At 42.1% G+C, this 27,582-nt stretch overlaps 1 protein-coding gene across 5 annotated transcripts in view; it reads left to right on the top strand.

Moving 5' to 3' along the window:
• The window catches only part of COL14A1 (collagen type XIV alpha 1 chain), a 171,095-nt gene that overhangs the window by 122,215 nt on the left and 21,298 nt on the right, over positions 1-27,582 (top strand). For all 5 annotated transcript variants that reach the window (XM_034763530.1, XM_034763534.1, XM_034763533.1 and 2 more), the window contains 4 exons: positions 10,220-10,273; positions 10,934-11,029; positions 16,864-16,917; positions 18,723-18,776. In XM_034763530.1, coding sequence (XP_034619421.1) covers positions 10,220-10,273; positions 10,934-11,029; positions 16,864-16,917; positions 18,723-18,776 — 258 coding nt within the window. The remainder of the gene's footprint in view (positions 1-10,219; positions 10,274-10,933; positions 11,030-16,863; positions 16,918-18,722; positions 18,777-27,582) is intronic.

Consider the following 27,582-nt stretch of genomic DNA (forward strand, 5'->3'; position numbering starts at 1 on the left):
GCACATTTTAAGTTGAAACTTAGCGATAGAATCTGAAGAGCTAACATAACTGATGGAGGACATAGAAGAACAATGGCAGTTTTTCAAAGAAGCAAGTGTGGATGCAGCCATTACTACAGCGGGGATGAGAAGGTTTAAGAGAGAATAGCTGTAACTAAATACATGGAGGCTCGTTGAAGAGAAGAAAGAATTAAAGAAGATAATTTAACAAGAATGAGAGCAATCAAAGAGTTGATATGCCACAAGAATATGTAGACAAAGACAAGGAAATTAAAAGACCGCCCAGAAGAGATAAGAGAGAATAAATGGAAGTAAAGCAAGAGAAGTTGAAAAGACATACAAGAGAGGGAATTCTAAAAAGCTTCTGCTAGTATATAAACAATTGATATAATAACTCTCGAATGGTTGAAGCGTTATGAAAACTCAAGATGGTACCATTTTAATCAGAGAGGAAAGACAGAAGCACATTGGATGGAATGTTTCCAGGTTGTGCTCAACCAGCTAGAACCACTAACACAAACTGAGATGGGAAGAAATAGACGTAACTATATCACTACTTTGTCTTTGAGAAAGTAATTGGGGCCATAAACCACCTGAAGAGTGGTTATGATAAGATACATGCTGAAAATTAAAAACTGGAAAGGAAGTGATACATATGCAAGCTTACAGAATGGTTTGGGGAAAGGATATCTGTCCTAAAGATTGGAGAAGAGGTGTAATCTACAGATTTCCTAAAAAGGGGGACTAGTTTATTTTTGAAAACTGGAGAGGGGTGACACTCATATCTGTTCCTGGAAAAGTGTTTTGCAGTATTATTTTGAATAGGTTGAAAACTGATGTTGATAAAGTACTCAGGATTTTGATTCATTAGGTTGTATTCAGACCAGATTTTCATCTTGAAGACTTATTGAGAGAGGCTTAGAATTCCAGCAGAAGATGCTTTTTGAGTTTTTTGATTTTATGAAAGAGTTCGATAATGTCCACCTAGAAGCCCCTTGGAAGATCTTGAGAAGCTATGGAATTTCAGCAGAGATTGTTAAGTTGATAAAACCTTTGTATGATGAGTCTGCATGCTGTGTCAGGACAGAGAGCGGTGACATGGAAAGGTTTCAGATTGTTATTGATGTAAGGCAAGGTTGCATATTATCCCCATAAGCCACAGCTCAGATGACCAGCCCAACTCCATTTTATCACCAGCAATAGTATGAACCACCACGCAAGAGGACACACGGAAAGGGTGCCCATGGTAAACTGTCTTCCACCTCCCAAACACCACTGACCTTGAGACTGGTGTTTTTGACAGGACCTTTAAGAACTGTGCACCAACTGTGTCTCCAGATCTGCCCAACCCCTCTGGTCTTTCCCCTGCCTGTGGAGGCCAACTTTCTCATTATCTGCCTGCCTGGGCAGAAATCATAACTGACAGATGGGTACTCAGGTGGGTACTAGAGGTTGTTTCTTTGGGGTACATCATCCAGTTCTCTTCCTCCCTAACCCCCTTCCCCATCTTCTTTTGGGGATGCCTCTCATGAAAGCATCCTCCTGCAGGAGGTAGAGTGACTCCTCAAACTGGGGGCAGTAGATCTGGTACCTCTACCTCAAGAGGAAATGAGTTGTACTCAAGGTACTTCTTCATCCCCAAGAAGACAGGGGATAGAGACCCATTCTGGACTTCAGGGAACTGAGCAAGTTCATCTGCTGCCCAAAGTTTAGAATGGTAATCCTGTAGTCCAAGATCTCATTACTAGATTCAGACAACTGATTCACGGTCCTCAATCTCAAAGTGGCCTGCTTTCATATAGACATTGATCTGGCACACAGGAGATTCCTGAGATTTGTGGCTGGTCAACTGCACTGCCAATATAGAGCTCTTCCCTTTTGGGCTCTCAATGGCATCAAGAGTATTTACCAATGTATTGTCAGTGGTACCTGCTGACTTTGTCAGCAAGGGACCACAGTTTACCCTTCCTTAGAAAACTGGCTTCTGCAGGGATGATCTTACCAGGAAACAATGGGAGGCAAGCACAATGCTTCTGCTTCTGTTCAAGAGTTTAGGCCTCCAGGTGAACCTGAAGAAGTCCAATCAGGGACCCTCACAAGCCATAGAATTCATTAGGGCAAGGTTTGTTACAGCCAGAGGACAGCTTCCTCTCTATCACCGGACTCATTCAGTGAATACATTTGAGCCCCAGAATGTCCATATGATCCTGCCTGGTGCTGTTGAACCATACGGCTATGAGTACTTATGGGACCCATGGCTGCGATTCCCTCTGAGACCTTTTCCACTCGGTTTATCCAGAACACCTTGCCCACTTCTGGGAGAACACTTCATCCAGTTCTCTCATATCCAATAAATCAGTTGAACTCTGTACTCATCACTGAGGTTTCTTTAATGGCATACAATCAAACTACACTTGAGTTGATCAGCGGAGAGGTGAGTCCAGGGCATATCACACATCCACACGTACTGTACATCCAATGTACATAGTCATGAATCAGCTTATTTACACACTTACACTTAATACTATTGGTTAATACCTCATAGTACATGCTTTACGATTGGTCTCCTAATTTTTATAACCCATTCCTAGCTAGATCAGGAGCTCTTCACACGCTGCATGACATACTAGGCCATACCTGTAAGCTATCACACATTGCTTACTATCCTACTATCTCTTTTCTACTAGCTACATCTTTTACATATTGACAAAGCTACTGTAAATTCATGCTTTGTTTCACGCCTTGCTTTAATAGACCTACACTCATTTGTGCAGCTTTACCTCAAATGTCTACAAACCTGGTTGCAGGCACTTTGGGCAAGTGCAGTCTCGACCTGCTAGTCGCAGTTCCCCAAAGAAGCTTAGCCTCCCTTACTCAGTGGGGGTACTATTCAAACCCCCCACTTCCAACAAAGACTGGGACCACACATGGAGGGACGGGGAAGTGGTCCCTTCACAAGGTTATGCTTCACATCAATCTGTTAGAGCTGAGAGCAGTTAGATTAGCCTGCAATCAATTCCTCCCTTGCATCTGCAACCAGTCAATTCAGGTGTTGTTAGGCATCATGATGGCAGTTTATTATATTAACAAACAAGGAGAAGCATGGGCTTCACAGCTCTGCATGGAGGTCATCACCCTCTGGATCGGGCACATTCCCATGCTAATTATACTAACTGGTATCCACATGCTAGGGATCCACAACATTCTGGCGGATTCTCTGATCAGACTCTTCTCCACAGAACACAAGAGGGAGTTGCACAACCTGATTGTCTGTGAGGTGTTTGAGGTGTGGGGTCTCCCATACATGGATCTCTTTGTGTCCCATGTGAACAACTGCAAGGAGTTTTGCTCCAGAGGGGGCTGCAGGCCAGGGTCTCTAGGTGACATGTTTCTCATACAATGTTTGGGAGCCTTGTGATACACATCCCATCCCCATTCTCCTCTTATCTCAAGAGTTGAGGAAAAACAGACAGGACAACTAGCAAGTCATCCTTATAGCATCAGCGTGGGCCTGACAATTCTGGTACCCAATCCTTCTGCGACTATCTGCCCAATCTCCTCTCCTCCTTCCTCTGATACATCAACTACTAACCTAGGACAAAGGATGGACTTGCCATCCCAAACCAGTCACGTTTCACCTGGGGTTGTGGAATTTGGATGGATGTCACAGTTAGAGAGAGCCTGTTTGTCTGATATCTGGGACATCCTGAGCAGCAATAGGAAGGATTCTGTCAGCAAATGTTATAAAGCAAAGTGGAAAAGATTTATGTTTTGGTGTAACCAACCAGGAATTTCCCCTTTAAAAGCTAAGATCCCAGACATACTGAAGTACCTCTTCTCCTTAAAATTCTCAGGGTTATCTGTCAGCTTCCTCAGAGTACACCTGTTGGCAAGGAGCCCATTTCTTCCCCCTGCAGATGCCTACTCTGTATTCTCCCATCCAGCCACTGCCCACTTCCTGAAGGGTTTGATTTGTGTCTTCCCTCTTGTGGCAACATTGGTATTACCCTGGGGACTGCACCTTTTTTAATCCCCCTCACCAAGACCCTGGAATCCTGTTCCCTGCTACATATTTCTATGACGGGAGCATTTCTGGTTTTATCATGTCAGCCAGAAGAGTCAGGAAGATGGGGTGCTCCTGGCTGACTTCCCCTATAGAGTGTTCCACCAGGTTAAGGTGAGTTCATCCTGAGTTCATCCCTACGGTAAGATCAGACTTTCACATCAGCCAAACTATCCATCTCTTTCTGTTTTTCCCTAAACCCCACTTTGGCAGAAAAGAGGTGGCATGGCATTCACTGGACATGCCTAGGGCTCTTGCTTTCTACCTTCATGGAATGAAACCTTTCCAAATGTCCTCTAGACTCATCTCGTCCACTGAACATATATGTGACAGACGTGGGAATTTCCTGCAATATTTTTGAAAAAAACATATTGAATCAAGTTTAAGTATCTTTGGAGTCCATTGTATTAAATGCATAGTTTATTTACTATTGTGGGCTGGGATTGTATGTAACCTCTCTGTAGGGGAGAGATGTGGCGTGAACTTCAAAGGATTGCATTGAACAATGTGCCAGACAAGAATGAACTTTTAGGACAAACAGGGCCAAGTGGGTTGCCTGGGGAATCTCTATGGCAGGGGTTCTCAAACTGGGGGTCGTGACCCTTAGGGGGTCGCAAGATTATTACATGGGGGGGTCACGAGCTGTCAGCCTCCACCCCCAAACCTCACTTCACCTCCAGCATTTATAATAGTGTTAAATATAAAAAAGTGTCCACACCCATACCCCCTCCCACATCCAGGACCCCAGACCCGCTCCTGCACCATAAACCCCTGTCCCAGCCCACAGCCTGCACCCCTCCTGCACTCCAAATCTCCTCCTGCACCCAAACTCCCTCCCAGAGCCTTAGGCAGGTGTGTGTGTGTGGGAGCTTGGACCCATTCTGGGCACCACCAAAAATTATACAAACCTGCCGCCCCTGTTTCAGGCAGCTTTAGTAGCTTCCCTTAGAGACGTTCCTATTGCTGCTCCACCGGTGTCAGTAGCTTGGAATTCTGCTTACGTTTTTGCTGAAAGCTATGCACTGATGCAAGCAGCTGCTTCTGGAGCCTCTCTGGGCAGGTTAGCTCTGCAGTCTGTTGTATCATAGTATTCCACTCCCTGTCTTCCTGATACAGACACTGTTTGTGAATCACCTGAAGTGCACTATATAGAGGGACAATTGCTTGACGAAGAAGGAGGAGTTACCTTATAGTAACTTGAGTTCTTCAAGATGTAGTGTTCCTATGTGTAGTGTACTATCCACCCTCCTTCCCCACTGCCTGGTTTCCCCTTACTGGGAACCAGTGATTGAGAAGGGAGCCCCCTTTTTTCCCTCAGTACAGAGCACAAGCAGAGTGGTAGCCCATGCTTGGACCACACGGACACTGCTAGGGAAAAATCTCCAGTTGTGAGCGCATGAAACATATGTGCAACCTGAAGGGCACTATACATAGGGACAACACATCACAAAGAACACAAGTTACTACATGGTGGGTAACCCCTCTGTATGGTTCTTAGTATTTGATGGGTTCTTTATTGCTGTATTGCTGGTGATCAAGGTGCTGCCTGTGGTAGGTAGCATTATGTTTCTTTGACTATTTCTGATATTTTATATCATAGCACTCAAATGTGGAAAAAATGGGCACTATATAAGTTAATAGAATAGAACATTGTGAAACAGCGAATTGTTGTTATACATTAAAGAGCTAAGAAAATACAAATAAGACGGTGTATGATAAAGCTTTAATGCTCTCATTGATTAAGTACATTTTCTTTTTTGGTATTTGATGCTTGTCTCCTCAGGTTGTACATAACTTTAAAAAACACACACACCTTTCCATTGAATCATAGATGATAGGCTGGAAAAGACCTCCTGGATCATCTAATCCAAACAATTTTGCCCGGAGCACGATTTTAATTTACTTTTTGTTTCTCCTGATGTATAATCTGTTCTTAAATACTTCTAGTGATCTCTCTCAATTTTTCCAGAGGCAAATTATTTATTTAATCATCTCTTGAAGTTGGGCCTCTAACCACTTAGTACATAAAGAAGAAAAAACTTAAGACACGCAGGAAAAAAAAGAGCCTTAACTTTAGTAAAGATCTCATTTGTGCAAGCTTTAAAACCCTCAAGTCATAACTGTGCAAACTTGAAGAACTCACTGGAAGTCCTTTTTTTTTTTTATATTAATATTTCACTGGGGATAACAGATCTCACTCAAACAAAAAAGTATATCCTGTCGCAATGGAAAAAAGAATTCCATTGTCTTGTTTTAATTTAGACAGCACTCAACTGTGTTTTGAAGTTTAATTTCCTATGTATATGAATTAAATTAGTGTCCTAGGAAAAAGGCACCTGGATAATCAGGAAAGTGAAAATACAAGTAAATCTGATTAATTTTTATCAATTATTTCAGTATGATGAAAAATGTTTCCCATGACATTCTTTGTATAAATTTACGTTTGTTTAGAAGGGTATCTGTTGTTAATATTACATAGAAAATATACGGATATCTAGGATCACAAAAATCTAATCTTCCAATAAAATTATTTGCTCTTCTTAACCATAATAGATAATACAGTTCAGTAGCAGTTATTTTGGGTGTAGCTACCAAGCAAAGTATAAGAATAATCTAACTGCACTGGACTCATATCATCCTAAGCTTTGGCTAGCTATGAGGTGTATATATTTCTTGTCAGCCCGTCGGGTAGGATATGCGAATCTCTGGAAGAAGTTAGCGGCCTAAATAAAAAACAACACAAAACTATTATTAATCTCTAATGAGCTAACTAAGAATCAGAAATTCACATGTGCTAGCTGTCTGGTTCAGCATTGCTTCAGGGAAATAAAGAAGAGAAACTTCCTGTCTCATCATGTGAATTTTTCTTTTTAGAGCCAAGATTTTTTTTTTTTACGTGCAACAAGTTTCAAAGATCGGCTTCAAAAAAGGACTTTTAAAATGTTTTCATACTTATCCACAACCATTTATGATGAAAAGCTTTGGAAAGTATGTAATTTATAGGCAGCACATGTAGTGATGCCTTTAATTCAGGTTACCTGACACTTTCCATTTTTACAGTTGCTTGTAATTTTGCCAGACTAACCATTTGGACTGAAATTTTCCATGCCAGGTGAAATCCATATTGGGATACTGCATCTAGTTCTGGTGCCTACATTGTAAAAGATGTTGAAAAATTGGAGATGGTGCAGAAAAGAGCCTGAAAAATATTTGTGGGTTGGAGAAAATGCCTTGCAATGAGATGCCAAAGAGCTCAATCTGTTTAGTTTATTAAAAAGAGGATTGAGAGCAGGAGCATAAATGTTTTTGTTCTCCTCAAAAAAAAAAAAAAAGCCAGCCAATTGCAGTTCGGTGTCCCATGGAAGTTGGTGCTCAGGGTGACAGCTGTGCTCATCCTCCCTAGAACTGGCTGTGACTGAGAGATGACTTGATTACAGTGTATAATATTTCCATGGAGAGAAAACGCTGGCTACTAAAGGGATCTTTAATCTAGCGGAGAAAGTCATAACAAGTACCAATGGCCTTAAAGCAGAAGCCAGACAAATTCAAATTAGAAATTAGGCACAATTTTTTATCTGTGAGGGTGATTGTTCAAATAGTCAATCTACCAAAAGATGTGCTGGATTCTTCTACTCTTGATGTCTTCTTATCAAGAGTGGATGCCTTTCTGGAAGATATGCTTTAGTCTCCAACACAAGCGCTTGGGCTCAAAACAGGGATAACTGAGTGACATTTTTATGGCCTGTGTTACACAAGAGATCAATGTAGATCCCATGGTCCCTTCTGTCCACAAAATCTATGAATATGTGTCTGCTTCAGGCTGTTGTTTTATTTTAAAGTTTTATCAAAAAAATTTCATCTGTTCTCAGAATGAGGTTAGGGAAAAGCATGTTGTTTTAACTATGTTTAAAAAAAATTCTCACAGTTGTTTCATTGAGATGTTCTAGCGTCTCCATGCTTTAGAAAAAGGACTTGAAATTGGATAAGGGTGTTGCCCTGCTGTCAGGGGTATGCCTTTTGCTGTCCCTGTGAAAATTCACCCAAATTTGACCTAATTATGAGCCTCTGAAAATCTCAGTTCACACAAGCTCTTTAGAATTTTTAGAATTTCAGCAAGATTCTCTGAAGATTCCATCTGGGCTGAGTATGCCCCATCCCCAGGCTTCAGGGGTTGACCAGGATTAGCCATGTAATTGCTCCTTCTGGAAGCCACTGTGGCACTGGGTACAGAAATTGAGAGCAGAGACTCTCTCTCTCCTGTGCTTTCAATGTCTTACTGGCTGGTGCCTAAACAGCATGGAGGAGAAGGCAGCCTGATGGAAAGGCAGGTTGTGAGATGCCAGCCTGGTTAGAGAGGGGGACATCAGGCAAGTAGCTGGACAAGATTGGGATGAGAAGCCAGGGAGGAGGTGGAAGGGCAGGGACTGGGATGTGGACCTGATGAAGGAGTGGAACTGGGGAGACTTGGAGCAAAGGAGGATGGGGATAGGAAAATAGTACACCTCTACCCTGATATAACGCGACCCGATATAACATGAATTCAGATATAACGCGGTAAAGCAGTGCTCTGGGAGGGAGAGGGGGAGCGGGGCTGCGCACTCCGGCGGATCAAAGCAAGTTTGATATAATGCGGTTTCGCCTATACTGCGGTAAGATTTTTTGGCTCCCGAGGACAGCGTTATATCGGGGTAGAGGTGTATGTGATCATGTAATTAAAGATATTTATGGTGTATACACACAAGGAAGTTAAAGTAAAGTTGCACGAACAGCTTGAATTCTGGCATTTCTTAATCTGCGTGCTTGATTTTGCAACCTTAACATACCTGTAATATAATTTTTATATGTAATGATACATATATTGACTTTGTGTATCAAAGAACATTGATTTCTTGCCCCTCAAAGTAAATATTAGAATGGCTTGGTTCAGAAACCAATATCTTCTTAATAGTCCCATTTGCTATATTGTTTTATTAGCAATTTGATATTTTGTAGCACCTCCCCACACCCTGGGGAGGAACGATGTCTAATTGTACTAGCTCAGGGGTCGGCAACCTTTCAGAACTGGTGTGCCGAGTCTTCATTTATTCACTCTAATTTAAGGTTCCACGTGCCAGTAATACATTTTAACGTTTTTAGAAGGTTTCTTTCTATAAGTCTATAATATATAACTAAACAATTGTTGTATGTAAAGTAAATAAGGTTTTTAAAATGCTTAAGAAGCTTCATTTAAAATTAAATTAAAATGCAGAGCCCCCCGGACCGGTGGTCAGGACATGGGCAGTGTGAGTGCCATTGAAAATCAGCTTGTGTGCTGCCTTCAGCACATGTGCCATAGATTGCCTACCTCTGTACTAGATTCTTTACAAACACAGAGATAGGCCCGGCCCTGAAATGCTCACACTCTAAGAAGATAAACATTATCCCAAGGGTGGGGTAGAGGGAGACGATCAGTGAATATTTTATTAAAAGTATATAAAAACTTAAAAATAAACATTTCATTAAAATCATCCAAGAGGGCAAGACACATCTTGCATATATATCAGAAACGTATTCGAGGCAGAAATGCACAATTCCAGTGTCCCATACGATACTGTTAACAAAAGAAGGTTTAGGCTGCAGTTGGTTAACGAATAATTAAAAGATTCAGGCATCAATGAAGAAAGTAAAAAAGGAGAAATGGGGAGCGAGAAATTGGATGGCTCTGAAATTAAACCATAGCAAACGCAATGGGTCTCATAACAAAAATTTTATTAGAGTCATTGGAAAGTCAGTCTTTAACAGTGTGATGATATTGGAAAGAGCAGATGTAGAGAACATTTTAACAATAAGAAAAAAAGCTTACCTGTGTATCCAGCCGGGTCACTGCCTGCAGCAATATTTTGATGCTAGTGCATTATAGGCTAGGGCATTGGTATGGGTTTAAGTACTTTCCTGAGCTCAAGTCCATCCCTACATAGGACTGTTATTTAGCATATGGTTAAGCCCCAGTGAATTCGTAGGACTTAAGCACACACCTAGGTAGTTCCCTGAGTAGGGTTGCTTTCCTGAATTGGGGCCTACAAGAATAGAATAATCTATATGAGTCAGGAATAAGAAAGAAGTGTTTGTTTTTTGTAGGATTTACTTTTCTGCTAATACTAATCATGTACTTTACAGGGTGGTCCGGGTGTCAGAGGCCCAAAGGGTCATCGTGGTGATCAAGGCCCAAAGGTAATCTGCCACCACTGTGGCACCCTTTTTTTGGCTTTTGTCTGTTTGTGTTTAAATCTAGATATTTTTTTCTCGAATGAGCTTAAATCTAGATTGTGATGTTCCTGAAGAAAGGGGTAGCCAAATGCCATTGGTGTTTGTTGGAGATCCTGAATCATACTGGCTACACATCATGTTTGTTTCTGGGTGAGGGGCAGTAAAATGCATAGTGCTGCTGCTGTCAGCAGGGCCGGCTTTAGGGAGATTCCCCCAATTCCCGGGAATCGGGCCCTGCGCCTAAGAGGGGCCCCGCACCCTCCGCCGAAGCACTGCCGGAAACAGCGGCAACCGATTGAGCTGCTGCCAAATTGCCGCCGCTATCTTCGGCGGCAGCTCAATCACTGCCGCTGTCTTCGGCGGCATTTCGGCGGCAGCTCTTTTGAATCGGGCCCCACACGTCCTAAAGCCGGCCCTGGCTGTCAGCATATATCTGTGGCTTTTTGCATGCCTAAAGGAATAAGACCTTTGTAAATAGGAGCCTTATTGTCCTGTCAGCATGTTAACTCATATTTTAGGTGCTGTTGAATCTATTGGTATTTAATTCTGCACACAGACGCTCCCTTCTTATGTACAGTAGGAGTTAAACTTATGGCCTTTATGTTTTCCCTATTGGTGTCATAGGGCCTAGATGGACCTCGTGGTGAAGCTGGTGCTCCAGGACCCCAAGGGCATCCAGGACCCCAAGGGCCAAGTGGACTTTCTATTCAAGGGCTTCCAGTAAGTCCTAAATGAACTGTGGTCTTAATTTTGTCACAGGAGTTAGCCAGAACCCATACATTAGGTTGTACCAAAAGGTTAGATAAAATTAGAGCTAGGACTGAGCTGCAACGTTTTAAGCTGCCTTTATTCAATGTTTATCAATTTAAATTTTTCACAGTTGCAGGAAATTGTCTGAGGGCCAGACAATCATCATCATCTAATGACAGTCATCTAATCCAGATCTGAACTTCACCAAAGTCTGAGGTGTCTGGATCATGGATTTGGGTTTAACCTGTGATAGGAATAGGAGGCTGCTCCAACATTCAGATATGTATTTGGATCTGGAGTTCACTAAACCTCAAGAGAGTTTGCACCATGGGTTTTTGGGTCAGACCCAAATCTAGATAAAAGTTTTAAAAAATGCTGTGAGCTGGAGTGTGTGGCAGGAACACTTAAAACATAGTATTTTTTTTGTTTGAGATCATCAAAGTCACAGAAAATCAGTGCAGTTCCTAGTGGAGAGATGTTCACATACCAAAACCCCTCCATCACCTAAATTAACTGGCACTAACTGGTACACTTGTTGGCAGCCGCATCGGAGAGGCCAGGGAGTGAATTGATAGGCATAGAGCCAGAAATACTGTTTTAGGGCTGGTTTCTCAATACCAATGTTGAGACACATCTGCAGTGCAAAAAACCTACACTACCATGCTCATGCTGTCTTATAAATAGGCTTGGAAGGATTAGATTTTTAGTAGTAAGCATCAGTAAATGTTGCTGTACACATCCATAATAACTGAAATTTACAGACTGGCAAGGTAAGAAAAATGCTGCTGGAGAACTCATTAGAGTTTGATTTGAGGATATTTACTGCCTATATTTTGACGTGTGATGTTGGCAATTTGTGTTTTAATGGTTATAAAAGATTTAACTTTTTGAATTTCAGCATTGACTGTCATTAGATGATGATGATTGTTTGACCTCCCAATTGTCTGGCCCTCTGATCATTTCCTGCAACCGTGAACAATTTAAATCGATAAAAATTGAATAAAAGCAGCTTAAAACCCATAATTTTGTGCAACTGTAAAAATTTAAATGGCAAAAAATGCTTAAAATTAAACATCAATATTATCTGTCGAAATAATAAAAATATTGAATTCTGCACATCTACTTATAAAAAATAGATAATATATAATAATGTATGATAATATATACTAATAATTGTCATGTGGATGGATATACACAGGCCTTGAGGACTATCAACCCAGCACCCTTTCCTTGTAAAAAAATCTAAACCAATTTAATAGAGTACAATATTCTTTCTACAGAATTTTTTAACCAACCTATCGGATTCAATAGCAGTAACATAATTAAACAGGTTTCAATAGAAATTATTCTTAACATCTTGTCATGGGCTGTACAAACCCCACACTGGAAGGGAAGGGACTAAAAAATTGCTTTGGGCCCAGATGTTCTTCCCCACTGCACCTGCAAAGCTTGCACGGGCTAGAGGAGGAGCTTACAGGGGAGCAGAGTAGCTCAGTAGCTTGCAAACAGCTGAGGTGGCCTCTGAGCTCCTGGGAAAGAGCACAGCAGGAGCCTGAACCCTGGCTGTAATGACCTTGCCAAGCCAGCAAAGGAGGGATCTGTGACGCTATGAAGGGTAGAAACCCATTGGAGAAGGTTCCCTACCAGCCCCTAAGGAGGGGACAGCTATAGAAGCCTCTCCCTGGAATGGGGAATCTAGCTGAGGGATATCCCTGAAGGTAGAAGGTCTGAACCATGAGGCCCCAAATTAAGGGGAAGCCAATCCCTTACCTAATCCAGAAATCTACCCTGTTGTTGGACCCTCTACGTATACCCTGAAAGGGGTGCACGGAGTGGCCATAAAAAGGGGAGCGCCTGAAAAGGCCTGCCACACCCATGCCTGACCACTTGGGGACATTGGCATACTTCATGTGTCCCACATATTTTTAATTCTTTTTTTTGTGTGTGTGGCAGAAAATAGCTTCTGCTGAAAAGTTGCTGCAATTCTACCTTTTGTCCACCAGAGGGTGCTAGAACAGAGCAGCAGCTCCAAACAGAAAATCATAGAATCATAGAATATCAGGGTTGGAAGGGACCTCAGGAGGTCATCTAGTCCAACCCCCTGCTCAAAGCAGGACCAATTCCCAACTAAATCATCCCATCCAGGGCTTTGTCAAGCCTGACCGTAAAAACCTCTAAGGAAGGAGATTCCACCACCTCCCTAGGTAACCCAATCCAGTGCTTCACCCACCCTCCTAGTGAAAAAGTTTTTCCTAATATCCAACCTAAACCTCCCCCACTGCAACTTGAGACCATTGCTCCTTGTTCTGTCAGGAGCATAACTTCTGCTGTTCCACATTTTGCCCACCAAAGGGCGCTGTGGCATTAGAACACAGCAGCTGCTCCTGGCAAGCCCCAACTATGATAGGGAAGAGAAAGAGCCTGCCTACTTCACAGCACCTGTTGGGCCAAGTCAGGAGATAAGGGATATGGGGAGACAGTCTGTGTGGGTCTGCTTGGGGGTCAGACAGGGGCTCATAAGGGCCAGTGGGCAAGGACAGACTGGGGCAGGGTTGAATGGGAGTAGAGGCGCTGGGCCACAGGGGGGAGGGAGGTGCAGGGCCACGTGGGTGGAGGGGATGCAGAGCTACAGGGGAAGAGGGATGGCTGAGTGGGGGACAAAGACACATGGAGACGGGGTGAAGAGACACATGGAGATGGGGGGCTGGCTGAGAAGGCGCAGGGCCATGGTGAGGGGGTGCAGAGCTACAGGAGGGAGGGGGTGGCTGAGTGGGGGCATAGAGACACATGGGGACGGGATGCAGGAATACATGGAAATGAGGGGTGGGGGCTCACTGAGGGGGTGCAGGGACACATGGAGATGGGGGAGAGGGGTGTAGGGCCACATGGGACAGGAGGTGGCTGAGGGCGGCACAGAGACACATGGGGACAGGGGAGGGGTGCATGGACACATGGGGACAGGCAGGGATGCAGGGCCACATGGGGATGGGAGGGAGTGGGTGTCTGAGTGAGGGTGCAGGGACACATGGACAGGGGGGATGCAAGGACAGATGGGGGTATAGGGACACATGGGCACAGGCGCTGATGTGCCTGACTGAATGGGAGAGGCTAGGGGTCAGCCAGGATCTGCATGGGGCATGCTCCCTAAAATCCCTCCCCGCCCCCTAAAATAAGCTGTTCCATACTTTTCCCACCCATACCCAACAACCCTTCAAGTTCATACCTAGGCTATTTCCCAGCAATTACTTCACTCTCCCTCAGCTCCTCCATTATCCCTGACTCCCCCAAGCTTTGCACTTCTTCTGAGAGGTGCAGGAAATATGGTTCTGTGCTGTAGTTTAAATGAATTATTACTCAGAATTCTGTATTAATATGCCTAGTAAGGAATCTACTTGTCAAAAAACATTTTGTGAATCTTTTTTTTTTTTTTTGGTCTGTGTTGTTACAGACATACTTACTGATGGGTATTTTGAAATAAATTACCAAAATAATTGAAACTGGTGTGATTATATTGTGTTATTTTAACAAAATATGCAGAATTTTGCAGAATTTCAAAATGTGTCCAGAATTTTTAAATTTTTGGCACAGAATTCTCCCAGGATTATTATTATATCCTTGATTATTTTAGCAGAGAATATAATCAAGAATATATGGGCTGTAGGAATAATTTCCAATCCTTTCTATAGAATTTAATAGAGAATTATATTCCTGCTGTGGAATTTTATTGACTGGTTAAAAACATCCTAGAGAAAGGATATTCTTGGTTATTAATCATGTATATTCTATAGAAACCTGTTTAATTTCTATAGAACTCTGTTGATGTAATCTTTATAGAACATTTCCCTGAGTGTCAAAGAGAAGCAAATTCGCTCACAGGGAAAAGAATGTGTTTCCACTAGGGCTCTCAATTAATCATAGTTAGCACATGCAATTAATTAAAAAAAAATTAATCATTTTAATTGCACTGTTAAACAATAGAATACCAATTGAAATTTATTAAATATTTTTCGATGTTTCTCTACATTTTCAAATATATTGATTTCAATTACAACACAGTATACAAAGTGTACAATGCTCACGTTATATTATTATTTTATTGCAAATATTTGCACTGTAAAAATGATAAACAAAAGAAAAAGTATTTTTCAATTCACCTCATACAAGTACCATAATGCAATCTCTTTATCATGAAAGTGCAACTTTCAAATATAGATTTTTTTTTGTTACGTAACTGCACTAAAAAAAAAAAAACAATTTAAAACTATCTAGAGCCTACAAGTCCACTCAGTCATACTTCTTGTTCACATTTGTTTACATTTACAGGAGATAATGCTACTGGCTTCTTATTTACAATGTCACCTGAAAGTGAGAACAGGCATTCACATGACATGTTTGTAGCCAGCATTGCAAGATATTTACATGCCAGATGTGCTAAACATTCGTATGCCCCTTCATGCTTCGGCCACCATTCCAGAGAACATGCTTCCATGCTGATGACGTTCATTAAAAAAATAATTCGTTAATTAAATTTTGACTAAGCTCCTTGGGGGGAGAATAGTACGTCTCCTGCACTGTTTTACCTGCATTCTGCCATATATTTCATGTTATAGCAGTCTTGGATGATGACCAGCACATGTTCGTTTTAAGAGCACTTTCACTACAGATCTGACAAAATGAAAAGAAGGTACCAATGTGAGATTTCTAAAGATAACTGCAGCACTCAGCCCAAGATTTAAGAATCTGAAGTGCCTTCCAAAATCTGAGAGGGATGAGGTGTAGAGCATGCTTTCAGAAGTCTTAAAAGAGCAACGCTCTGATGCAGAAACTACGGAACCCGAACCACTAAAAAAGAAAATCAACCATCTGCTCGTGGCATCTGACCCACCGATGCATGTTTACTCATTATCTCTGCACTACTTTGGATTGTTATTGAGCAGAACCTGTCATCAGCATGGACATGTCCTCTGGAATGATGGTTGAAGCATGAAGGGACATATGAATCTTTAGCACATCTGGCACGTAAATATCTTGCAACGCCGGCTACAACAGTGCCATGCGAACGCCTGTTCTCACGTTCAGGTGATGTAAACTAGAAGTGGGCAGCATTATCTCCTGCAAATTTAAACAAACGTGTTTGTGTGAGCGATTGGCTGAACAAGAAATAGGACTGAGTGGACTTGTAGACTCTAAAGTTTTACATTTTTATTTTTGAATGCAGTTATTTTTTGTACATAATTGTACATTTATAAGTTCAACTTTCATGATAAAGAGATTGCACTACAGTCCTTGTATGAGGTGAATTGAAAAATACTATTGTTTTAAAATATTTGTAATAAAAAATAAAGTGAGCCCCGTACTATTTGTGTTGTGTTGTAATTGAAATCAATATATTTGAAAATGTAGAAAACATCCAAAAATATTTAAATAAATGGCATTCTATTGTTTAACAGTGTGAATAATCATGCAATTAATCGCGATTAATTTTTTAAATCACATGATTAATTGTGATTAATTTTTTTAATGGTTTAACAGCCCTAGTTTCCATTTTGCTAAAGGTTATCGCTTTGTCACGATAATTTGACAGTCATTTTTGAATCAGAGTTTCCTTTTCTGTATTTTCCATATCTGTAAAGATTTAATTTACATTTTGCAAACCAATACTGCAGATACAATTTTTGGATATTCTTAAGTAGGAAAAATTAATCTGTGGTTAATCTTTTTTACATTGTTTTGAAAAGAACAATTGAAAATAGGAGGCAAGCAGCAATTTATGTGTTTAACTATGTGTGATTATTGATCTCCAGGGAACACCAGGTGAAAAAGGAGAGAAGGGTGATCGTGGTCTCCCTGGTCAGCAGGTATTCCCTATATTATTGCTTTAATGTATCATTTAGTAGATCTATTTGAATGTGGAATTGCCATCCTTGTGTTGGGCAGAGCAGATATTCAAAGATATTGAGGGGGACTGTGGTGTAACTGAACCTGCAAGGGATTTAGAATCAGTAACCTCTGAGATCTGATTGTGGCCCTGTCACTGATTTGTTGTGTGTCCGTGGGCAAATCACTTAGGGCCTGACTTTGAAGAGCCAGCCTCTCCTTTTGTATCCACAAGTAATCCAAGGTGCAATTTTGTGAGAGCAACTGTGAGCAAATAGCTATCTGACTACCTGATTTGCAGAACTCTGGTAGGTGGATATATACCTATCCTCATGGGAACCTGTAATATTACAGTTGTAATGATTAGTAAGGGAGGCTCTTTTAATTGCCATTTAAAAATCAGGCACTCAATTTTTCTCGACTTCCATATGAGGAGAGATTAATAAGATTGGGACTTTTCAGCTTGGAAAAGAGACAACTAAGGGGGGATATGATTGCGGTCTATAAAATCATGATCGGTGTGGAGAAACTAAATAAGGAAGTGTTATTTACAACTTCTCATAACACAAGAACTAGGGGTCACCAAATGAAATTAATAGGCAGCAGGCTTAAAACAAACAAAAGGAAGTATTTCTTTACACAACACACAGTCAACCTGTGGAACTCTTTACCAGAAGATGTTGTGAAGGCCAAGACTTTAATAGGGCTCAAAAAAGAGTTAGATAAATTCATAGAGGTTAGGTCCATCAGTGGTTATTAGCTAGGATGGGCAGGGATGTTGTCCCTAGCCTCTGTTTGCCAGAAGCTGGAAATGAGCAACAGGGAATGGTTATCTGTTCTTTCGATTCCCTCTGGGGCACGTGGTATTGGCCACTCTCAGGAGACAGGATACTGGGCTAGACGGACCCTTGGTCTGACCCAGTATGGCTGTTCTTATGTTCTATGGCCATCTTGCAAGATGCTGAGGGTTGCTGAGCGCCCTCAGCTCTTACTGAATTCAATTTTCCTGATATGTAGCCTCAATTTTTCATTTCTTAGTTTATCATATTATTCCTGGTTATAATCTCTTGTACCAACCAACCAAGATAAATCCTTTCCCTCCTTGATGTTTACACACTTCAGATATTTGTTGGCTGTTACCAGGTTCCCCAATTTCTAGCCCTGCTAGATACTTAGCTCTCATAATCTTTCCTCATAAATCAATCTCTCCAGCCTTCTGGATCGTTTTGTATGCCTGTGGCTGCAGTAATGGTCTGGGATCAATGCCAATGCCTCTCAGCAGCCAGTTGGAGGAGAGGGAGGATTTCCTCTGTGGAACTCTGCCAAGCATCGCTCATTTATTTGGGCTGGATGCTTGATCAAGGGTTTGCCCCTTTGCTATTACTGCACTGAGTTCAGACAATATGGTAACTCATCCCTTTACAAAAACGGAGAGCGAGAGAGATGGAAATAGTGATTTAGTTTAAGGATCTGATTTACCTCAATGGAGTTACACTGGTATAAAACTGGAGTGATGCAGTGGTGGCATCTGTAGACATTATTTGCTTTTAAATAATATATTAAAACTGAAAAGGTTAATTGCATGTGCATATTAATAAGTCCTGTTTATTTCGCTGAAGCTCCACCTTACCTGAATCATAGATATGGCCCTACCATGAGTCACCCTGTGGAGTATCTGAAGCCCCGTTTATCCCAGGGCTTTTGATGTCATGTCAGATAAAGGGGTTGCACTATACTGTGTAGGGGTTGCTGCCACTCTGATCTTTTACCCCCTTATCATTCATAGGGTGTCCCAGGAGCATCAGGATCACCGGGACGGGATGGAACTCAAGGTCAAAGGGTAAGGTGAAACAAACAGATTTTTCATTTGAAGCATTTCCATTCCATCAGCGATGGCCCTAGGACAGGCGAGACCTGGGAAGTGTAAGGAGGGCAAACGACTATATTGAAATGTGCCCCCTCACTCTTCTCTTCTGCAAACTAAATAAACCCAGTTCCCTCAGCCTCTCCTCATAAGTCATGTGTCCCAGCCCCCTAATCGTTTTCGTTGCCCTCCGCTGGACTTTTTCCAAGTTCATTCCATACTGTACTTATTTAATTTAAATATATAATTCAAAATAACAAATTCTACATCTTATATTTAGGCTCACAATTTGTTTAACTGGAAAAAATTGAAACTGGTGCTGTAACTGGGAAAAAAAAGTTAACTACATCAAGCAACGCCACAACTTACGTATAGTGGGTTCTAATGTGTTATCAATAGGATAAAAAGTAGTGTTGTAAACTTCAGCCATCCCTTTTTAGGGGGCCCATTGACTATTCTGCCCTGGGGTCTGGAATTGCTGTTGCTGGGCTTGGTAAATAATGATAATAATAATAAGGGTCTATTTATATAATAGTTTTAGATTGATACCTGATAGTTCTTGTGCACTGGTGCCAGTACCGTGGGGGAATCAAAATTGTTATTAGTTTAATTTACAGTCAGTCCAGTGACACAGCAATCTAGTACATAGGTGTCCGTGTCACAAACACTACCATGATTACAGCTGGCACTAACTAGCACCTTTGTTGGTTGTCTCAAGAGAGAAGCAAGGAACAGAATTGGGATACTTTATTGCCCTCCAGAACAGGTTGAAAAATTTTGGAATAACAATAAGGAAGCCTGTACTATTTCTGATGTATTTATTTGGTACAAATAGAGGTCTTCTGTGTCCAATACTCTTAATCTGGCAGTACATTATTTTCTATAAATGTTTAAAAATGAAACATGGGTAAAAGAGTAGGTGAATGCTGTTAAACTAAGAATGAACTACATAGTAATAGAAAGATGTGATCAACTTTCTTCTGCTTGTGGTAGACTGAGGGATATTTACATTCTGGCTAGCAACCAAGATATGGATCTTAGTATTAACTTATTTGTTTAAACCTCTAGGTACTTTCACCTGTGTCTTTGGAAATCTCTATAAGTTAGACTTATAAAGCAGCAGCTGATCAGTCTTTTGTTTCATACTGCTAGGTACATTGAATCCAGGTATTGCAAAATCCCTACCCGATTATTAATAATTCAGTACAATGTACAGGTCAAGTACATAGTTAAATTGGACTTATAATTTCCTTTAAACAAGATTTACATTCTCTTCTGGATATTTAGAAGCTTTTCTGGAAAATAGCTATGAAACTTTGTAACTTCAGAAATGTGTGGAGCTTTCTTCTTCATTCTTGATTCTATGATTGCTCTCTTTAAATATATCAGAGGGATAAATACCAGGGAGGGAGAGGAATTATTCCAGCTCAGTACTAATGTGGACACGAGAATGAATGGATATAAACTGGCCGTGGGGAAGTTTAGGCTTGAAATTAGACGAAGGTTTCTGACCGTCAGAGGGGTGAAATTTTGGAACAGCCTTCCGTGGGAAACAGTGGGGGCGAAGGACCTGTCTGGTTTTAAGATTAAGCTAGATAAGTTTATGGAGAGAATGGTTTAATGGGATAACGTGATTTTAGTCAAAGGAACACGGTGTCTTGGCAGGTAAATAGTATAATGGCTAATGAGGGTCAGGCTGGAGAATCTTGCCTACATGCTCAGGGTTTTACTGATCGCCATATTTGGGGTCGGGAAGGAATTTTCCTCCAGGGTAGATTGGCAGAGGCCCTGGAGGTTTTTCGCCTTCCTCCGCAGCATGGGGCAGGGATCACTAGCAGGAGGATTCTCTGCTAATTGAAGTCTCTAAGCCACAGGATTTGGGGACTTCAACAGCAGAGTCAAGGGAAAGGTAGGGTTACCATTCGTCCGGATTTACCCGGACATGTCCTCCTTTTTGTGCTAAAAATAGCGTCCGGGGAGGAATTTGTAAAGCACTCACAATGTCCGGGATTTCCCCCCTCCCCCGGCAGAGCAGAGCAGACCGAGCGGCTGGGAGGGCTGCAGGAAAGTCCCGGGCTGGACTCCGGAGCAGCTGTAGAGGAGCTCCGCCCTGCATTCTGAGCAAGTGTATCAGCACAAAGTGCAGCTCTCCCCTTTTGCAACTGGGAGCGGTTTCTGCCATGCAGCGTAGCAAAACGGGAGCGAGAGCACTTTGTGCTGATACAAGGGCAGCTCTCCCCTGCAGCCTGGTCCGGCAGCACTGTGCAGGGCCAGGGACCAGGTTTTGTTGTGCTGGGGAGCGCAGCCACGTGTCCGGCTGGCACAGAGCCCAACACCCTGTTCTGAGCAGCAGGGTAAGGGGGCCAGGGGGCAGGAGAAGGGGCAGAGAGGTTCTGGAGGGGGCGGCAGGGAGCAGAGGGGTTTAGATGGGTTGGGAGTTCTGGGGGGGGCTGTCAGGGGGTGGGGAGTGGTTGGATGGGGCGTGGGAGTCCCAGGGGTCTGTCTGGGGGTGGGGGTGTGGATAAGGGTTGGGGCAGTCAGAGGACAAGAGGCAGGGAGGCTTAGATAGGGAGTGGAGTCCTGGGGGGCAGTTAGGGGCAGGGGTCCCAGGAGGGGGCAGTCAGGGGACAAGGAACGGGGGGAGGGTTGGGGGTTCTGGGGGGGCGGGAAGTGGGAGGGGCAGGGGCGGGGCTAGGGCGGGGCTCCTCCCGTCCTCTTTTTTGCTTGCTGAAATATGGTAACCCTAGGAAAGGGTAGGGACGGCTCGGTGGCCTGCATCATGCGGGAGGTCAGACCAGATAATCATAATGGTCCCTTCTGACCTTAAAGTCTATGAGTCTATGAGTCTTTGGACATCTAGCATTGAGCTGAGCCCTGTTATTTCAGGATCTGTATAGTGGTTCAGATCTTGGCCCCAATCCTGCAAACCCTTAAGCACATTTAACTTTAAGCCTGTGAGTAGTTCCACTGAAGTCAGTATAGTGTTTGGGGTAATAGATGGTTTCCCTCTGAAATTAAGAAAAAAAGGAGAGAATTTTAAAGAGTAAGATTTGTGCTGAGTTATGTTCAGATCGAAATCAACATTTTGAACTAAGTTTCCAAGTTTACAACTAAATTACGAGTCAAACATATGAGATCAGAAATGTTGCTCTATTATGTTAGACAATCAGACTTCATATCAACTGCCCTCTTTTCAATCTTATTCTAAGTGTATGCCTTTTCCTACGTTGTATACTACATACCTCTCTGTTTTTCTAATACCTCACCATCTTGTAGCTTCTCTTAGCCCCTTCCCTTTGGCTATGTCTGCATTGGCCTTCCCCCTTCCCCTCACTGTTGCTACAACTGGTTCAGCTGCAATTAGGGTACTGGGGAGAGCACTAGTGTATAAGGCTTCCGTGACCACTGGTGTTTTGTCACCATTTTGTCTAACCTTGCTCAGAGCAAGTCTAGGTGACATGGTGCTAAAAATGCTAGTGGCCTCCAGTGACTTGTCTGTGTAACCCACTAGTGAATGTGTTACAGGTTCTCTTCTGTGCCCAATCCTTAGAGATATGAGGCTGCTACAGCTCCACTTAGACAGCTTTGCCATTTTATCTCAAGCTGTAGCTGCTTATACTTTTGGCTCCACAGGTGCCCGGTTCAATCCCTTGTGTGTCAGACAGCAGTTTTTAAACTGGTGCTACCACTTGGGAGCTGAAGTGATAGTGTAGTCACAGTAGGATATTTTTGAGAAAAAAGGATGACAGACAAAGGCTTTGATTAAGTGAGGGGAAAGGCATGTAACTCTTATTCTGGAGTGGTTTATAATAAGGGTAGGAAGTTAAATAAATTCTCAGTTTTAAATACTGATCATAATTCTTTCCTGTGTTTAGTTTCTCCTGCTCTTGAGGAAATGAACTAGATGATTATTCTTCAGTTAAGCATGTTCAATATTTCTCAGGAAGTTCTGAGGATCTTATAGAATCAGACCTATCATTGGGCATTTGTGCTATATTGTCATGCTACAGTGATTTCTATGTCAACAGACTGTGAAGTTATGCATACAGAATGATGGGCTTGATTCTCCACTCTATTGCATTAGTTTATGCTAGTGTAACTCCATTGATTCCAGTGGAGTTACACTGGCCTAAAACTCCTGTGAAAGTGGTGATCCAGCCCAGTAACCTCACTGCACAGTCTGTCTGAAGGGAAAGCTCATCGGAAATGGAGTATTCTGTAATTCTGACAGATGTCACTGCATCAGTAGCAAAGGGGCACTGGAAAGTTATGAAGTAAATTACTTTTTTGTATGTTTTCTTTGTCAAACTTCCTTCTGTAAGCCAAGCTCTGAAACTATTTTTCAGTCTCTACTATAAAACTAAAATTATATTAAAATTTATGTTTTCCGTGTTATTCTTAGCTTGGCCATCACTTTCTTTTTAATGTTTATTATTAATTAAAATGCTTGAGGCATAATGGACCTGATTCATCAAAGCACTTGAAAAATTCCACTAACGTTAATGGGATTTAAGCACGTGACTAAGCATTTTGCTGAATCATAGCCAATATGATGTTAATTTTTAAACATCCTTTAACTCCAAATAGATTTTTTTCCCCTTCCAGTTCACTTTTATTTCCTTTCTTGTTTCTGCTTCGTCTTACTTTCTAATAGAGCTTCTAATCATTATTAAAATCTGTTTATAAGGGTCTCTGATTTTGCTTCCCATTTGACATTTATTTTATTTTTTTATTCAATACTGAGTTTAAAACTCCCCTCTGCCCCTGGGTTGTTAATTTTTTTTATCCTGGTTTATTTATTTAAGATTTAAAAAAAATTATATATACTATTTCTTTCCTTTTCATAGCTTTCAGTAGTTTCTTTTTAAAAGAAGAAATTAAAGTATATCCCCTAATCAGGTGTATAAAATACAAACAGAAACCAAATTCATAATGGACTGCCCAGGCTTTGAGATGAGATTAAAATTAATTTTAAAGGTTGAAACAGAGTTAAAGTTCTGTTTTCTGTTAATAACAAACTCAAAGCATCCATGATAGATTTTTTTAAACAAATCTGGTACCTGGACTAAATATAAATTTCAGATTTATACTAAGAACCACCGCCTGGCTCACCTTAGTCTTCCTGTTATAAATGAAGAAATAAAGATGTTGGGAAAGGAGACATGGTTTCTGCCTGTTTTATTCTCGGTGGTCATTGCAAAAATATTCAAGGAACCTTTCCCTGGCCTTCTCTCCCCACACAATGGCCCATACTAGAGTGACTGTACTAAAACGGGCCAATGTGTGCTTTTATACTAACTCTCCTGGACACAGCTATGTCTTGCACAAAGTGGCCAGGTTGAATTGTGCAGGACTGTGTGCTTGAATTGAGATCAAGGTGCTGGTTAGCCCCCCCTCACTCCTCCAAGCCACAACTGGCCCAAATATTCTCCACTTAGACTCCCCTGTCCTTTCAGTTCTTCCTTTTCTGCTAAGGATATGAAGTTAAGATTGTGACTAGCCCTTGTGCAAGTGCACAGGCAGAGGAGAAAAGGTGCTTTCTTTTCCCCTGTTCCCCATGGCCTCCACACAAGGTCCAGTCATACATACTGTCCTCATTCTCTCCTGAGAGATGCAAGCCACCCTTGTGGGAGCAGAGCTAGCCAGTTGGGGAGAAAGGACCATAAAGTACCATTCTAAGGGATGGTGCAGTAGGTACATCTCTCCTGCATGCACATATTGGGGGAGAGACTGCCTCCATCACTCTGTCCTCAGATTCCCCAGCTCATTTGAATTATTCCCTACCCCCAAATGTCTGTGACTTGGTCACCTCTCATTGTTCCCTAGTGGCTTTCTCATATCCCCTCCCCCCATCAGATATGGTTCCTGGACACAGGAGTATCTGGAGCAAATTCAGGAACCATTGACTATTAGGTTTACTGAATATGACCACATCTGAGGTATAGTACCTTAGTTCCAAAAGATGACACTATTTGGGTTAAGCCATCAAAAGAGAGCTCAATAAATGAAACAATGCACAGTAGCCCAAAGTTTTACTATTCTGAGTACCATTCTGTGAGCCCACACAGTCTTTACTCAACCAAAATTAGTGGCGTAAGCAGCCAACAGAAACACATTTCCATTTTTTTCTACCAATTCCTCCCACTAACCGCCACCCTATGCGACATATGTTCAGAATTAGTCTAAAACACATATCAGCTATCAGATAATCTGAAAAACTACTAACCCTCATGGTAGCATAAACAAACTACACTGTTGTATATCTTTTACTTCTGGGTTAGTACAAAGAACATTTACTACCATACTGCTCCTTGAGACAGACTCCTGTTTGACTTAATTTATAAACTGCAATTTTCACACCTAACAATTACAGTTGCAGACCATTTTAAATGGCCAAGAGATACAGAAACAGTGCCAAGAGAAATACACCCCCAGGATATGCAAGGAGACATTCTCCAGCAGCTAAGAGTAAGAAGTATTGCCCAGTGGGAATAAATGAAGTGTAATTAAAAACTTTATATTCAAAGAAAAAACAGCATTTCTAAGCTTACTGTTAGTTCCTGCCATTTACGGTAGGGTGGGAAGGGAAGTATGGCAGTTTTTACACAAGTAGTGTGGAGACTCTGAGTCCAATCCAGCTCCCTGGACGTCAATGGAAAGACGTCCATAAAATATTCTGGATGAAATCCTGGCCCCATTGAAGTTAACAGGGACAGGTTTTCACCCACTTGTTTTTAAAAAATTAAACAGTTTGATTAAATATCAAAGCATCAGTTTTCCTGAGAGTTAAACCAATATGAAAACAAACAGGTATTCTGCTTTACATCATTTTGTAAGGGACTTCCACACTGTGAGTGTCACAAACGAAGTCTGTCTAACATACATTTTTCTAAACTTTCGCAAAAACAAAACACTTCTTTAGCAAAATGGCTACTACCCACATCAAGCTCAGAAACACCAGTCGTATTTGTCAATTTTTATTTTTAATTTCATTTCACTGGTTATTCATGGGTAGAGTTTGTCAAGCCTTCAGAATTTGCAGTTTCGTGGGCTGAGCAAACTTTTCTTGATTTGCTGATTGATTTGAAATGAACTAAATTTATTTATTTATACTCTAAAAGTGGATTCAGGTAGACTGGCATTTATTTCATGGTAACATCACCATTCTTTTTTATTCTCTAGTTTTTATCATAATGAGGGGGCCGTATAGGGCTCTTGAAGCTTTAGGCATTATCCTGAGATACTGTGAAACAGGAAAGCGTCTCTTATCAACACTGTGGATAGTTGATATAATATGGATATGACATACTTATTTTGTCACCTTAAACACCCTTACAATGGAGTAGAGAATATTTTCCAGTTACACCGAAGATAAGTTTGCAAACCAATAGTTTATACCATATATAAGCAGGTTAGAATCATAGTTTCCAAATACTAAAGCATTACATCTAGTCAGGGCCGTCCCTAGGGGCAGGGCCGGCTCCAGGCACCAGCATTCCAAACAGGTGCTTCCAAACTCCCCAAGCAGTGCGTTGAATTGCTGCCGCGGACGGCGGGGGCAGTCCGTGTGCCGTTAGGGTGGCACGTGTGTTTCTGCAGCAGCGGCAATTCGGCGCCAGCTTCTATATTCAGCTGCCCGCGGCGGCAATTCAGTGGCTTCTGTCTTCCGGTTGCCACCGAATTGCTGCCACCGCGGAAACACGCATGCCGCCCTAACGGCACACGGACTGCCCCCACCATCTGCGGCGGCAATTCGACGTGCTGCTTGGGGCGGCAAAAACAGTAGAGCCGGCCCTGCCTAGGGGGGACGGGGCCCAGGACAAATCAGCCTTCCTGCTAGTCTCCTCTCCGTTCGCCAGGCGCACCCGCCCGGCCGACGCTCACCTACTCACCCAGCCTGCCTGCTCACTGCTCTTATCCGCGCCATCCACCCACCCGCCAGTCTCCTCGCCGCCTGCCGCTCGCCTCCCATTTGCCTCCTCACTCTGCGTGCCTGCTCGTCTTCCTGCCCGCCTCCTCACCTGAATATTGGGACAAATGGCATCCCAATCCTACATTGGTTGGGATATGGGACAAAGGGCTAAATATCAGGTCAGCATGGGGCCCCCCAAAGTGCGGGGCCCTGGGCGGTTGCCCTGATTCACCCTACCCAAGTGACAGCTCTGCTTCTAGTAGTTTGTCACCTGTCCATTGCTAAAATCATTAGAATTTAAGGGGGGACAGAGGAGGGAAAGAAGAAAACCAGCATTATGTGATTTATTTTTTAAGGCGGGGCACAATATATTGTAACTTGTCAGGGTTGTAAGCCTTTTGGTGGACAAGTATAAATGCTTTTAGAACCAGCAAACTTTTCCAAATATTGGTTCAGGACTAATGATCAGAACAGTTGATGGGGTTATGATTTAGAGTGTTTGAATGAAAAATATGCTTCCTGATTAACATGCATAAGTATCCTTTACTCTTCTACATTTGTCCACTTTCTGTCATGAGTAATTTGCTCTCTAGTATGAGGGTAGTCTTTAGTCTTTGGCTCTGATTCAGGAAGGTTCTTAAGTGTGTAACTTCATTCATGAATATGCCCAATGAAGTCTCATTAAGCAGCTTCCTGAATCAGGGCCTCTGTGGTGTCCAGTAAAGCTGTGCACTATTTCTGGGCAATGAAACTTTCCTTTCCGATAATGCATTCATCATGAAGTCAGTGGGCATAGTTACATGAGTAACAATGAGCTGTGTGAAGAAGAGTCGGGAGGATTGGGATCCATCTTAGGTAATTCTAGTAAGA

This window comes from Trachemys scripta, chromosome 2 (assembly GCF_013100865.1).
Source record: "Trachemys scripta elegans isolate TJP31775 chromosome 2, CAS_Tse_1.0, whole genome shotgun sequence".
NCBI lineage: Eukaryota > Metazoa > Chordata > Testudines > Emydidae > Trachemys > Trachemys scripta.